Source organism: Cervus canadensis, chromosome 4, assembly GCF_019320065.1.
Source record: "Cervus canadensis isolate Bull #8, Minnesota chromosome 4, ASM1932006v1, whole genome shotgun sequence".
NCBI lineage: Eukaryota > Metazoa > Chordata > Mammalia > Artiodactyla > Cervidae > Cervus > Cervus canadensis.
Window position 1 is genome coordinate 80,176,677 of NC_057389.1, and position 14,715 is coordinate 80,191,391.

The 14,715-nt window shown below is 41.6% G+C and overlaps 1 protein-coding gene across 2 annotated transcripts in view; it reads right to left on the reverse strand.

The window, feature by feature from the left end:
- ALDH7A1 (aldehyde dehydrogenase 7 family member A1) overlaps positions 1-11,297 on the reverse strand; it is a 37,337-nt gene extending 26,040 nt beyond the window's left edge. For both annotated transcript variants that reach the window (XR_006269048.1, XM_043465938.1), the window contains exons 1-5: positions 11,055-11,297; positions 9,386-9,439; positions 8,633-8,698; positions 2,774-2,854; positions 2,153-2,276 (exon numbers count right to left, since the gene is read on the reverse strand). Coding sequence is in view for 1 of the 2 variants with exons in the window: in XM_043465938.1 (XP_043321873.1) it covers positions 2,153-2,276; positions 2,774-2,854; positions 8,633-8,698; positions 9,386-9,439; positions 11,055-11,246 (517 nt within the window). In the remaining variant the exon portion in view is untranslated. The remainder of the gene's footprint in view (positions 1-2,152; positions 2,277-2,773; positions 2,855-8,632; positions 8,699-9,385; positions 9,440-11,054) is intronic.
- Between the last annotated feature and the right edge of the window lie 3,418 nt (positions 11,298-14,715).

The following is a 14,715-nucleotide window of genomic DNA, read 5'->3' on the forward strand; positions in this document are numbered from 1 at the left end:
GTCCAGGAGCCCTGTTCTCCCGAGAGGTGACGCGCTGGGACAGTCTCTTCCTCGCAGAGCCTGCCTCCTCCTCTCTGCCACTCCCCTCTGCATCCTTCCCTCCAGGGAGCCAGCAGAGCTCTGACGACAGGACTCCCCCCGCTGGCCACTCTCTGGCAACCCCATCACTACTGAAGCCGCCCTCAGGATAAAGTCCAAACTCCAGGAAAAGTCCCTTCCCAAGGTTCCTTCTCCATCCATCTCTCCCTTCATACTGCGCCCTCTGGCAGGGCTGAAGTAACACAGTTCCCCAAGTAAGCCAAGTTCTCCCATCTTAAGCTTCCACACAGGCTTCTTCCCAGTTTAAAACCACCCCTGGGAATACCCTGGCAGCCCAGTGGTTAAGATTTCATGCTTCCACCACAGGGCACAGGTTTGATCTCTGGTTGGGGAACTAAGTTAAGATCCTGCATGCCGTGTGGCCAATAAGTAAAAATAAACAAAATTAAAATGCAGGGAATCTACAGCTTTATACATTTCTTGAGGGAAAGGACTACATTTTTTCAACCAAGTATTACCTATTAGATCACTTGGCAGACACTCAACAAGCATTAATTGAATTCATGAAGTCAAAGTTACCCAAGAGCTTCTGCATAAATGAATAATCTATTTTTTTAATGTGTAAACAATTGAAAAGGATTTTAATTGGTTAGTCAGACATTACAGCAGGTAAAATTAAAAGTTACTTGCTTGCATATATATACCTCCACAAATTGGCAGTTTACTTTCTTAACTCTGAACAACGTCTGAAAAGTGTTGAATATAAAATTAACCTTGGCTAATGGGACTCGCTGTTACATATCAAATTATGGACAATAACTGTACATTTGAAAAGAACTCCCTCTTTCTAGCAGCAGGGAATTTGCCCAATATTCCAAGAGGAAACAGGAAAATGTGATTTTTTAAAAATGTCTTTTCCTGACTATAAATGTAACCTAATTCCCAGTGTGGAAACTTTAGAAAATATAGAAGACAGACAATACCAACCACTAATAATTCTGCCTTGACAGATAACCACCATTACTACTTCAGGAGATTTCCACCTCTGTGGTTTCAATACAGTCACATGAACTCACCCGGTTTGTTCCATTGACAGGGCAAACACTACAAACTGTGTAAGCCCTTGTCCCCATCACTGAGTACAAGGTTGCAGCACAGTTTAACTGCCAAAGACTGAAAACACCCTAAATATCTATTACTTGGGAGCTGGTCACCCTTACAACAAAACAGCCATTAAAAAAAAAAAGATGAAGGACGCATCTTATTGGAACAATATGAAACAATTTCTAAGATACATTAAGTAGGAAAAAAGTATAAAATGGAACAGATGGTTTGCTACATATCTGTCTGCAGGTGAAAAAGCTCTGGAAAGATATACTCGAGAAACCAGAAACATTTGATACGGTCACCAGAATACTATGGAGTATCCCACTGGGAGGAAGAAAATATTTCTTCCTTCACCTTTTTATTCCTCTTTAATTTTGTGACATGAAAAATACTACCTTCTCAAATCAAAATAATCTAAAAGTAAGTATATATAAAAAAAGAAGACAAAGTAAAAATAAGTAAGTACAACTTTCCTATAAAGTCTGCGATTGGGGAAGGCAATCTTTATGATCTCTTGACAATATCCGCTAATAGACTGCCAAAATTATTTGCTCAACCTTTGTCATGATTGGACATTTAGGTCATTTCTATTGTTTCCTGTTGATGGGACAATGAACACCTTAATACTTGAACCTCAGTTGCATTTCAGATTATTTACTTAAATCAAGATTCTGGAAACTTGCATTAAATATTTAAGGTTTTTTTGATAGATATTTTTCCAAACTGTTTTCCAGAGAAGATTGGTGATTCACTTCACAAAGTCTCCATAAAAAAGTATCAGTCTCATCCACAAACTTGCCAATACTGAACTTTATCTTAAAAAATTTAAAAAGTTTAAGCATCTTGCTCTGATTATTCTCACCTGTTTTAATTTGACTTTCTTAGTAAAGAGATTAAAAACATTTTCATAGACAAGTATTTTGTGGAAACTGCTCACAACCAGAGAATTTTGGGGAGTTCTCTGTTTTGGAGTGCAATACTTAGCAGAACTGACTTCGCTGCTTACTTTCAGAAGGCAGGATGGGTCCCCCAATCATCCGAGATAAGCCAACAGCATAATCACAAACATCCACGTATTCCTGAACTTCTCCCACACCTTCCACCAAGATCTTCCCCATCTCCAAAGACACCTAAAAATACAGAAGACCAAGCAGCAATTTTCCAACAGAATTCATGCTTTAAACATGAAATTTGAGGTGGGGAAAACAAAACATTTTGTTTATGCTTTGTGAGGGTTACAAACCACAGTCTGTTCTTATTTTTCTGAAGAATTTTAAAGCCCAAGAATTGTCTTCACATTTTCCTATCCATCTTGTTAATCTTTCCTCTAAAGAAAAGATTTTTGAAACATATGTTACAAATTTATATACATATATATTTTTGAAATACATAAGTGAATGAAGTCGCTCAGTCTTGTCCGACTCTGCGACCCCGTGGACTGTAACCTTCCAGGCTCCTCTGTCCATGGGATTCTCCAGGCAAGAATACTGGAGTGGGTTGCCATTTCCTTCTCCAGATAAAATACGTAAATTATGACCTTAAAAAGATCACAATCTTATACACAAAAGTATAAAATAGCCTTATTCTTCACTCACAGTACTATATATTTACTACAAAAATACTTTACCAAGCTTCCTAGTACTTGGATCTTCTCCCGCAAGGCATCACCAATCTGTCTCACTACTTCTCCTCGCTTTGGAGCAGGAATCTAAGGAAGGAATGGCATTTCAGTGTCTGCTGAAAAGTGTAAGCTCATGTCTATTAACACGGTATTAATGTGCTGTAATAGAACAAAGCACAACTATGTCAAAAACATTCGTTTTGATCCCATCAGTATCTGATGACAGGCCTTAAAACCCATTCCAGAGACCAAGAAAATATACAGATGACACATTCTTGGTGAGCAAGGGCTGTGCCAAGTACAGAGAGAAATTCAGACTGAACACAACTTTCTGGGGTGACTCTGCGCGCTTAGTGGTTTGTTCCTTAGTCGTGTCCGACTCTCTGCGACCCTATGGGCCATGGGCTGCCAGTCTCCCCTGTCCCTGGGATTCTCCAGGCAAGAATAATGGAGTGGTGGGATGACTCTAGAAAGCTCTAAATACCTTACATAATCTGGAACCCTATATGATGCCCAGTGATGTTTTCATACGGGTCAAACCGATTGCAAACCCAAACCCTAAATTCAGCTTACTTAGGCTGATGGTCCAAAATCCATTCAAATCATACCACTCACGCATGAAATACTTTCTGAGCACTTACTGTGTGACATCAGCGATACTAGGCACTGGGGCTGAAATAATTGAGGCACTCATGGAGCTCGGGGCTCTTCTTCACTCTCTCTCTTCCCCAAATGTACACCAAATATCCTTGTATAGTTTTTCTAATCTAAGGGTAGCCTGGCCTTCTACTAACATTTCAAATACATCCTGAGCCCCCACTACTTTGAACAGGCAGTTCTACTTCTGGAAACTGAACATATGCATAAGTGTGCAAAAGTATAGGTTACAACAGCATTTACTGCGGTGCTATATCCAGTAGAGAAACAGAAACCATCCAAACGCCCATCAGCATATGATTAGTTAATTATAGAATAGCCATAAAATGGAGGGCTTCCCTGGCAGCTCAGATGGTTAAGAATCAGTCTGCAAGGCAGGAGACTGGGGTTCGATCCCAGGGTTGTGAAGATCCCCTGGAGGAGAGCATGGGAACCCACTCCAGTATTCTTGCCTGGAGACTCCCCATGGACAGAGGAGCCTGATAGGCTACAGTCCACGGGTTCACAAAGAGTTGGACATGACCGAGTGACTAAGCACAGAACAGCACATAAAATCTCTAGACATGTTCTAAAAAGAATAAAATAGATTTATAAGGAAAAACTTTTAAGAGCCATAACAAGACAACAACAAAAAAACGCAAGATAATGCATATGGTAAGTAAACTTCTGCTTAAATTTGATGGAATTTGCAACAAGAGGTTAACAGTTGCAATTTCCAGGAAATGGAATCATAACACTGATTCTCTGCATTTTGTACGTCTGCAACATTTGCCATTTTTATGATACATGCACACTTTTGGAAACAGTAAACAAAAATTATAACGTTAAATGAAACAGCAAAGATCCTCTATATTTTCTAAGGCACTGAATGAGTTGAACCAAATTTAGCCCACACATTTATAGCCTTAGCAAATTGGTTAACTTCAACTCAGAATGGCTAATTCAGTACACATGACTATTCTGAGCTTATTTTATTCTATCAGTCTTTGAACCACCACTTACTGCACACATTTTATGTGCTAGATAGAGTGCTATTCCCCAGGATTCAAGGGAAACAAGGCAGCTAGATTCAAGTCCACTGGGGATGGCAGACACAAAACAGATTATAATCTCACGTGGTAAGCGCCATGAAGGCGCTAGACTACACAAGCGGACCACCTATTGGTAGTAACCCAGTAGTAACTCCTTGGGGGCAAGGAGGTGGGAAGGAGGGGGGCTTTTAAAAGAGTTGAGGCCTAAAGCTTGATTGGTATTTGCCATCTGAAGAGGTAGATAAAGTAGAGGGAAATTATGGGAGACAGAGAACATAACATATGCAAAGATTAAAAGGCAAGAGAATATGATAATTTTGGGAAACTATAAAGACTTCAAAGAAGTTAGGAGTGGAAAGTAGGGGCCACACTGCAAAGGACCATGTAAAGGATCCAAAGAGCAGTGGGGAAATCACTAGAGGGTTTTGTACAGGGGAGAAAAATCACAGTGCATTTTAATTTTTTAGCCGCAGCATGCAGGGACTTAGCTCCCTGATCAAGGACCAAATCCAGGCCCACTGCAGTGGAAGCACAGTCTTAACCACTAGACCACCAAGAAAGTCCCTCACAGTGCATTTTAAAATACCACTCTAGATGTGGTATAGAAAATGTTATCAGAGGGAAGAAAGACTCAGGCAGGAACACTATGAAGCCAGACAAGAGATGGTGGCTGTCTGGACCACAAAAACAGCAATAGAGATAAACATAATTCAAACTGTTAAGACCTGGCAACTGATCAAGTCTCAACCCTGGGTACACATTAGAACCCACTACCCAAGGTTTAAACTACATTCCATCTCAGACCACTCAAACTTGACTTTTTTTTCTTTCTTCCCACTTCCAAAATGATGGGTAGGAGCAGCAAGAGATAAAAAGAAAGTCAGGATTAAGTATGAGGTGAGGGATGAGGGGGAGCAGGTAACCAGGAAGACAGTCCCATTCCCCGGGTGGGTTTGACCAGCCCAGCACAACAGCACATCAGTAACCTTTGACCCTCCTGAAGACAGCCACCAAGTCCTCATTTCTGCACACTTCACTCTGAAGTCAGGGTTACAGTGAGCATCAGAGACAGCCATGAGCAGGGAACTAAGAGCACTGAGTGAGTTATCTGCTGAGCCCTTGGGGAAGTATTGCAAAGACAACCGTATTAAAGAGCTACAGAGACATATGTATACCTATGGCTGATTCACATTGATATTTGGCAGGAAACAATAAAATTCTGTTAAAGCAATTATCCTTCAATTAAAAATTAATTAACTTTAAAAAAAAAAAGAGAGAGAGAGGTACAGGTATCTGGAATCCCTTTATGCAGCTGGAGAAGGCCCATTCACGTTCCTGTCATCAAGAGAAGAAAAAGACTCTGGCTTTCCTCCTCACCAGGAATGCAGAAGGAAAGTGATGGCATCCACAGGGGATGCAGACGGGCAGAAACAGGTGGCATTTGGACTAAATCAGCTCATGAAAGAAAACAGCAGAGCAAGAATTCCCAACCAGGTTCTCGGTGGTTAGTTTTAGTTAAGAGAAACATTTTTACAAACTGCCTTTTCATATTATCATACTCTGTCCCCTTTTTCCTTAAAAAAAAAAAAAAGATTCCCTTTGAAAAATTCCAGGTCTAATACAAATGAACTAAATGAAACTGTGGTTTGTCCTCACAGGCAAAGCACCCAGAAGGGTCAGGGCCAAGCAGAAGTAGCCCCATGCAAGTGAGGATCCAAGAGGAAAAGTATGTACACGAGGAGGACCAAGCTTTGTTCTGTTCATGTTTGAGCAGTCCTGGAGGCACACGAAAGAAATGCTCTGCTTCCTCCCTAAACTCTGGACTCAACGGCTTAACTCAAATTCCAACAAGTGGGATTCCCAACTGATTCTCCCATCACCCAGGAAAGCCACTTGTTCCCACTTAGCAGCCCCACTCTATGGAGAGGAATAAAAATGAAGAGCAGAAAGAGAGGCTGGCGTGACTGTGGAAGAGCAGACTTCAAATAAGAACCTGAATTCGAAAACAGCAGCAACGCCACAGTACAGCACAATATTCAAGACATCACAGTGCCGACGGCCACCCCCGTGGGCAAAGCCAAGACTGACCGAAAAGCCAGTTCAGGGAAAGAAAAGACCCTGAATTCACACAAATCTTTTTTCAAGCAAGACTGTATTTACTGTGGGTACATACACACATATAGTGGGAGTTTCTGATCAAAAGTTCCACTAGAATTCAAAACAACACATGCAAAGAGTGAATCTTAACGCAACTTATGGACTTCAGTTACTACTGATGCGTCTGTACTGGCTCACCAATTATAAGATGTACCACACTAATGCAGGGTGTTAATTACAGGAAACTTAGGAGTTCAGAATACGCCACCCCAGTATGGACCAGTCTGAGAAGTTCTTTGGCTTTATTTTGAGCTACAGATAACTAAGGCCCAGGAGACTCAGGAAAAGATTTCTAACTCCCCTTAACAGCCTAAAAGAAATTAAAAAGGGACCTGTACCAGGAGTTATCAACAGAGAAAACTTTTTATATCTGACTTATCTGCATGAGAAGGAAAGCGTCTGCTTACCGAACACTTGCTCCTACTTAGTAGGAGCTCCCTGTGCTCCTACTTAGCTCAGGATGGTGTATAAGCTTCAACAGCCTGGCTGCCTTTCGGTCTCATATCTTTATGCCTCCCCCTCATAAAAAATTAAAATTTGTTTTTCTCCTGCTAATCTGTTGTATATTGGTTAATTATTAGGCCAGCCAAAGAACCTAGAAGGGAAGAATAAAAAACTTTCCTCCCCTAAAGTTTCACCCTAAAACTGTTCTAAAATAGTCTATTAATTGAAAAAACAAAAACAATATAACTGTCCCTCAGTATCCATGAGAGACTGGTTCAGGACCCCCATGGATTCCAAAACCTATGGATGCTCAAGCCCCTTATACAAAGTGGTGGAGAACAGTCAGCACTCCGTACCCGCAGATGTGAGCCCTGCAGATGTGGAATGAGCTGATTTAAAATAAGCTGACATGGCATCGGCCACTATTCTCTACATTGCTAAGGTGAACTTCACTTAGCACACTATTGACTTTTGCAAGCAGTATTTTCTTTGTTCAAGGATTTTTTCAGTTCAGTTTTTGATTGTATATCATAAACCCAGAGCCTGACTTATAGCCAAAATTAGTTAAAGGAAACATTCTTCCTGCTTTGCACAGAGGCAGTCTCTTGGCTAACAGTAACCCTGCATCCAATTCAGGGCTCTCCTGGAGAGTCTGCCCTTTCCCAAGTTCCCGGAGCAACCACTGATTCAGGAGGAAAAAACAAAAAAAAAAAAACCACTGAGGCTCAGCAGTTCCAAACTTAGCAGCACATGGTTCTAAAAATCAAACAGGTACTAAGGTTTACCCCTGCGTGTAAGCATGTTAAATGATTAGCTCGTTTAACCCTTTTGATAACCCAAGAGGTAAGCACACCTGGCCTCCCCTTTTCTACAAAAGACAAAGCACGTGAAGCGAAGTAACCGCCTGGGGCAGAGCTGGGTTAACCTTTCAGGATATTCCTGTAGCTTCAGGCCAAGTATCTCAGGCCGAAGACAGGAGATCCAGACTAAGCCAGTTCTTTACTCTCCCCTCCTCCGGGGCCTGGCCCTCATTTGCTGACAGCTCAGGGTGGCCCAGCCCAGCTCCACTCAGTTCCTACACCTGCTCACAGAACTGGTGGAGACAGAGGAGGGGAGGCAGAATTAGCCTCAAAGCCTCATCAGACTGCAGAGGAACTGGAGCCTAGGCCCTATGAGGGCAGCTGCTGACACCACTCCCCCTGAACCAAGAATGCCGACCTATTGCTAACATCCCCTCCCTGCCCCTAAAAAAACTTGGAGGTGGGGGAGGAGCATATGGTTTATTTTTAGCATAGATATTCCTTTCTCTTCACTTAATCTTTGGAGACTTGGGTGTTCAGAGATCAGTTGGAGATGCAAGTGTTCATAGATTGTTTACGCTACGTCAGAACAGAGTTCTTTTCCCTTTAAAATTACCCTGCTATTGAAGGCAAAATATGGAAAAGAGTACTAGAGTTCAGGACTACAGCCTAGAGATAGTCACAGCCCCCAGGAAGCTCCAGTTTCAGCAAGGGGGCGCTGGCTGCCTCCCGTCTGTCATTACAGTAGGTATTTGTGTCACGGACTCCATACTTACATCTGCCCAGATGCTCCATGCTTCTCTTGCTTTCTTTACAGTTTCTTCATAGTCAGCCATGCTGGCCTAAATAAAGATTTGGAGGGAGACAAAGGGAAAAGGAAAGAGCAGTGATGATCCCCTCCTAAGAACATAGACTTTTGGAAAAGAATTGTAAAATCCCCAGTGACCCTAAGATTTGCGGTTTAAAATGATTATCACAGCTTACACTTCCCAAAACTTGCCAGAATTTGCTAAGTTAGAATCTGTACCTTTTAAAACCTTGCCTTTCAAAGCAAGGTCCAGGAGCCTCATCTGTGAGCAATACCTGAAGTATATTAGAAATTCAGAACTTCAGGTCAGAACATAGATTCAAGAGGTCAGAACATTCATCTTAACCCAAGTCCCCTGGTGATCCAGAAACATAGAGCTCAATGGAACCCCTCTTGGGTAGTCCTCTCTAGGGGTCACCTTTTCCAGGGCATATACACCCTCACAGAGTACAGGGTCTCCCCGAGAATTTTTTTTTTCCAGGCAGGCAGTGTAGCATGCAAGATCTAAGTTCCCTCACCAGGATCAAACACATGTTCCCAGCAGCTGAAGCCCAATATTTTAACCACTGAACCTGCAGGAAAGTCCCTCCCCCAGACATTCTTAAACTTTAAATTAAAAGGAAACATTCTTTGACTTTGTAAATTTGTATAACTCAGTGATCACTGGCACAAACTCTCTAAGGGCATTTTGCATCAAAAAAAAAAAAAAAAAAGCACTTACCTGTCTGACTCTTGCAATGGGCTCATTGTTAGCAGGACAATAGGTGGTGATAACCTAAAACAAAAAGATGATCTATATAAATAGAAAATGGGGGAGCAGACTTAATGCAGGAAGGTAAAAAGGAAGGTGGGGCGGAAACTAAGATACAAAAACCCAACTCAGAACCTTTACGTTGGTGGTGGTGGTGGTTTAGTCGCTAAGTTGTGTCCGACTCTTGCGACCCCATAGGCTGTAGCCGGCCAGGACGCTCTGTCCATGGGATTCTCCCGGCGAGAATACTGGAGTAGGTTGCCATTTCCGTCTCCATTAACTTGTTACAAACAAGAGACTACAGAGTTTTCACTTTTGACCTGAACACTCAGAACCACTTTTTCTGCAAAACCCACCCTCGCCATCTAAATATTAGGCATCTAAACAAAAGCCTAAAAGTAACACGTTATTTTGCCTCTTCTTTCATTAACAGGCCAAAGTTACAAGTTTTAGGGACTTCCCTATAGCTCAAATGGTAAAGAATCTGCCTGCAATGCAGGAGACCTGGGTCAGGAAGATCCCCTGGAGAAGGGAATGGCAATCCGCTCCAGTATTCCTGCATGGAGAATCCCATGGACAGCGGACCCTGGCGAGCTATGAGTCCCTAGGGTCGCAAAAGAGTCGGATACGACTGAGCAAATAACACACGTGCAGTTACAAGTTTAGCTTATTCCCTCTTTCCATAACTCTGCCCACCCTCTGGTCAGAGGTGAAAAGGCCAAGGCTAAACAACCATGGGAAAGGCGTGTGTCCACATGAACTGGAGGGATAAATTAGAAAAAAAAAAAACCCAGGTATAGCTTTAAGAAGGCTTTCCAGAGAGGGTATTTTATCTATGAACCTAATGATTGGATACCACAGGAAAAACAGGATAAAACCACTAATGGGGGATTTGGGAACAATTAAAACCACCTGCACTTCCTACAGCCGCATATAACTAAAAGATGCCTTTCCTCTAACAAAGCAGGTTCATTCAACAAACTGTTGGGATGTTATATAACGTTTTCTTATCAAAGTTTTCTTTCCTATGCAGCCCTCAAAAATAATCCAAGTGATAACAACCTTATCTTTCCATCCTAGTCTATAAGATGTTCAATAAAATGAACATTAACTGAGATTCAAGCTATTGTTAGGGTTTGGAAATGCTGAAAATCTGGCCCTCAAGGAAGCTCTGAGCCCAATGACTGCAAAACAGGATTTCAGCAACTCCGAGCTTGCATTCCAGACAATTTCAAATAAAACTGTACTGTTGAACGTTACCTGTGGCGCACGTCACATGTGAGGAGTAGAACAGTAGTAGAAGAGAAAAAAAAAAGAAAAGTAGAAAAGTCAGATGGCTTCCACCGCCAAGTGTGTGCCATTTGGCACTACAGAGGGCAGAACTCTGCCTTGCGGTTTTAAGTAAGCTTGGGAAGGCCAACTCCTTTCTGCTCCAAAATGAACTCGATTCTCGGTAACACGCGGGACCTGATATCTAATGGTACTTTTAATGGTTCTACTTGAGAAAACATTTACTATGGACTTCAAAACTTCCCCCCAGTACAAGCCGACAGCGTCCGCGGGGATTAGGGCTGCGCAGTGTCTGTCCGGCCTCCCAGGGCGAAGAGAGGCCGCAGAGATTTGCCCAAGACGTGCATACCTCTCCCCGGCCTCCCCAGCTTCCATTATACACGCCGTCGTTTTCCTCGCGGAGCCCCAGCTCCTTCAGCCAAGCATATTGGGGCTGATTGATGAGCAGAGTGGACATGAAGGCGGCAGGCCTGTTCCAAGGTCCGGAGAACTTGCTCTTCCTTGCAACGTGGACGCAGAGCAGACCGGGAACGCGCCACATACTGAGTCAGGGATGCGAGGGGCGCCTGTGGCCCGAGGAAGAACTAAAGTGCGGCCCCGCCCCCGACCCGGAGGAGCCCATTGGGTAGGCCCGGCCCCGCCCCCGGGCACGCCCCCCGCCGTCGCCCAGCCTAGCTGGGTCCTGCGCGGGAGCCGGGAGCTGTGGCCTGGAGGTTAACCAGGGCCTGGAAAACAATGAGGGTGAAACCGGAGGAAGTGAGCAGGCTACTGCCATCTAGTGAAAGACGGCGGGAACGGCGGCACCAGCTAGGAATTTTTTCCAGCAAAATATTGGCTCTAAAACATAGTGAGTTAGAGCAGGACCTCTCAGGCTGTAACGTGCATGTGATCTCACCTAGCTGTCGTGTTAAATGCACACTGTGATCCGGCAGGTCTGGACTGGGGTCTGAGAGTCGGTATTTTTAACCAGTTCTGGTGAAAAGGAGAGAATTGTTTCCGCCCCTTTATTACATTACAAATTAGAGTTTTCTAATTAATGAAAAATGGTAAATTGCTGTAGTTCCCTCCAAATATTCTGCGTGGGTATATTCTTGCTTTTGAAGAACAAAGATGGTTTTGATCAATTTCCTTTTTTCTCCATTTCTTCTCTCTTCCTGCAATATTCTTGCCATCCCCACCATCCCATCTGCCACCTAATTCCACAATAACTAGGCCTATCCTATTTAAGGGAAATGGCAACATCTCAATCAGCATGATTTGGGCAGGAGTTTAAAATACACACGCACTCTCAAATCATTGCATAAATAAGGTGATTCCAAACCTACTTTCCCCAAAATACTACTTCTCCGTACTCACCTTGTGGCCTTCCACATGGCAACCAGACAGTTGAGAGTCACAGGTTTCTTTATAAAGCCTGTGTTTTCCTCGCATGGTGCCTTTGCCCTACTGTTCCCTCCACCTGTAAAACCTTTCCTTCCACCTCTGCATTCAAACTTCATCTGTTTGACCCTTAGAACATAAATGATTTCAACAAATCATGTTGAAATAGGCATGTATCAAGCAAGCATTTATCAGAAACTGTAGTAAGTGCTGGCAATATCTGAATGGTGTTTCCACTTGAAAATGTTATGCTTTTTCCCCATTAAGGCAAGGACCACCTCTGACTCATCCTTGCATGACTCCGCAATTCCCAACATCTTACCAGGCTCACATTCATTTACATCACTGGGAAAAAAAATGAACCTATGAACACACCTCAGCAGTAATAAGCAAGGATACCCTGTTCAGCATTGGTAATCTGTATCAACAACCCAACTACTCCTGTCCATCCACTCCTAGGACTAACGCACTAATTTCCTTCATTTTAATTCTCAGACATTTTAATAGAGAATTTAATTCTCCTCGCTTTCTGGCTGCCAGTAAGATTCTTTGTACATGTATCCCAACATCACATCCTTCCATTCTCTTCCCCTCTATTTGATTCAAAAAATGAAAAGACATTTACAGATGCACTAAATTTTAGAAGCAACACATGACACTCTCAAGGAATATTAACTTCCATCTCTTCACTAAGTCAAAAAGAGAGGTTCATGGTGGTCTCCCTCTAAACAAGTTTTGGGACAATACACACTAGCAACTGCCTATATGGAAAATAGGGAATACATCTCTCTTCCAACTTCTTTTTTCAAAACTTACTTAGCCTGTCAATAGGAGGTCAGGAAAAATCACCAACAATGAATTTGATGGGGCAAAGCGGGAAGATATAGAATTAAATAAATCCTATGAAAGCACATTTCACACTTGAAAAAGAATTAAATGGATTGTACATGAAAGCATATATAAAAACTGCAAAAAAAAAAAAAAAAAAAAACTGCAAAGCCCTACAGAAATTTAAATGTCAGGATACCCTTGAACTAATTTTGTATTAAAAGTAGAGGAGTTAGTAGATGGCAAATTCTACTTTTCAAATGACTTATTAAAGGCCTCAGAGAGTGGTTAAAGCAAAGACTCTGGAGTCACAGCATAAGTACAAATGACCTGTGCTTGGGAAGTCCTCTGTGAATACTAGCTGCCTTTATTCTTCAAAGATAGTTGGCCAGAAGGCAGAGTGATATGAACATGCATGCTTGCCCCAAGGCAGCAATAAATTGGAGAAATCATCACCACCCAGAATATAATTTCATTGTTGTAAACTCAGTGTCTGATTTTTCAGAGCATAAGTGAGTGACACTATTGCTCTGGGCAAACTCAGATTAATCAAGCTCACCAAAATATCAAACTATGATGTTGCAACTAACATGCTGGCTTATTTAATGGGGAAAATTATTCTCAGAAAGGACCAACCATTCACATCCTCTAAATGCTGCATTCTCTCCCAGGGTACATTTTACCTATCTAGTGGTTTAATGAGCCCAGTGTCACAAGAAGAGTTATTGGTTAATAATATTTGATTCCAGCATTCAGTGGTATCAGGCTACTACAGTCTCTCAAATGTCCAAATTAACCTATAGATTCAATGCAATCCCAATCAAAATACCAGAATTGGCAAGCATATTTTAAAGTTTAAGTGGAAAGGGAAATGATCTAGGATAGTCAAAACAGTTTTAAGGAAAAAAAAAAGAACAAATTTACATTACCTGATTTTAACAATTATTTTAACAATTTTACAACTGTTATAAAGCTACAGAAATCAAGAAAATGTCACACTGGTATAAAGACAGACATAAAGATCAATGGATCAGAAATAGGGTACTCAAAAATAGACTTTCACATTTATAGTCAATTTTCAATGAAGGTGTCAAACAAATCAAAAGAAAAAGAATAGTCTTTTCAACAAAGAGTGCTATATTATTTGGATATTCAGATGCAAAAAAAAAAAAAGAACCTTGACTCCTACTTCATGCTATATACAAGAATTAAGTCAATAATAACCATAGACTTATAAGTAAGAACCAAAACTCTAAAACATCTAGTGGAAAACACTGGAGAAAATCTTTAGTGTGAGGGCCTGTTCTATGCATTATATGATGTTTAGCTGCATCCCATACCACACAGTATGTTAATAACAGCATGAAAATGTACTCCTACCTCACACTACACACAAGAACCCATTCAGGGGAACTGTAATTCTATGCAAAAGAAGTAAAATATCAGTTGTCTAAGAGGAGACCTTAGACAACCTAATAGACTTGTCTATTAGGAGACCTGGAGTCAACACAGAGGTCTGCAAAAGCTTAGCTATGTAATCTCCCTTCCGTTACCAAAATAAAATGGGCCAAGTGACTTCTAAGTTCCTTTATAGGTACTAAATTCATATTTCAAAAATATAAATTCATTTTTTCCTATACAGTCTATACTAAGGAAATAATAAAACAAGTTTGTAAAAGACATGTTCATTGCAAAACTGGCTACACTTTAAGTGTACACCATCAGAAACTAAATAAATGGAATGGAAAAACTGGGAAGTCATTAAAAAGGAGCTAGATCTTTATGTATTGGTATAGAAAAGT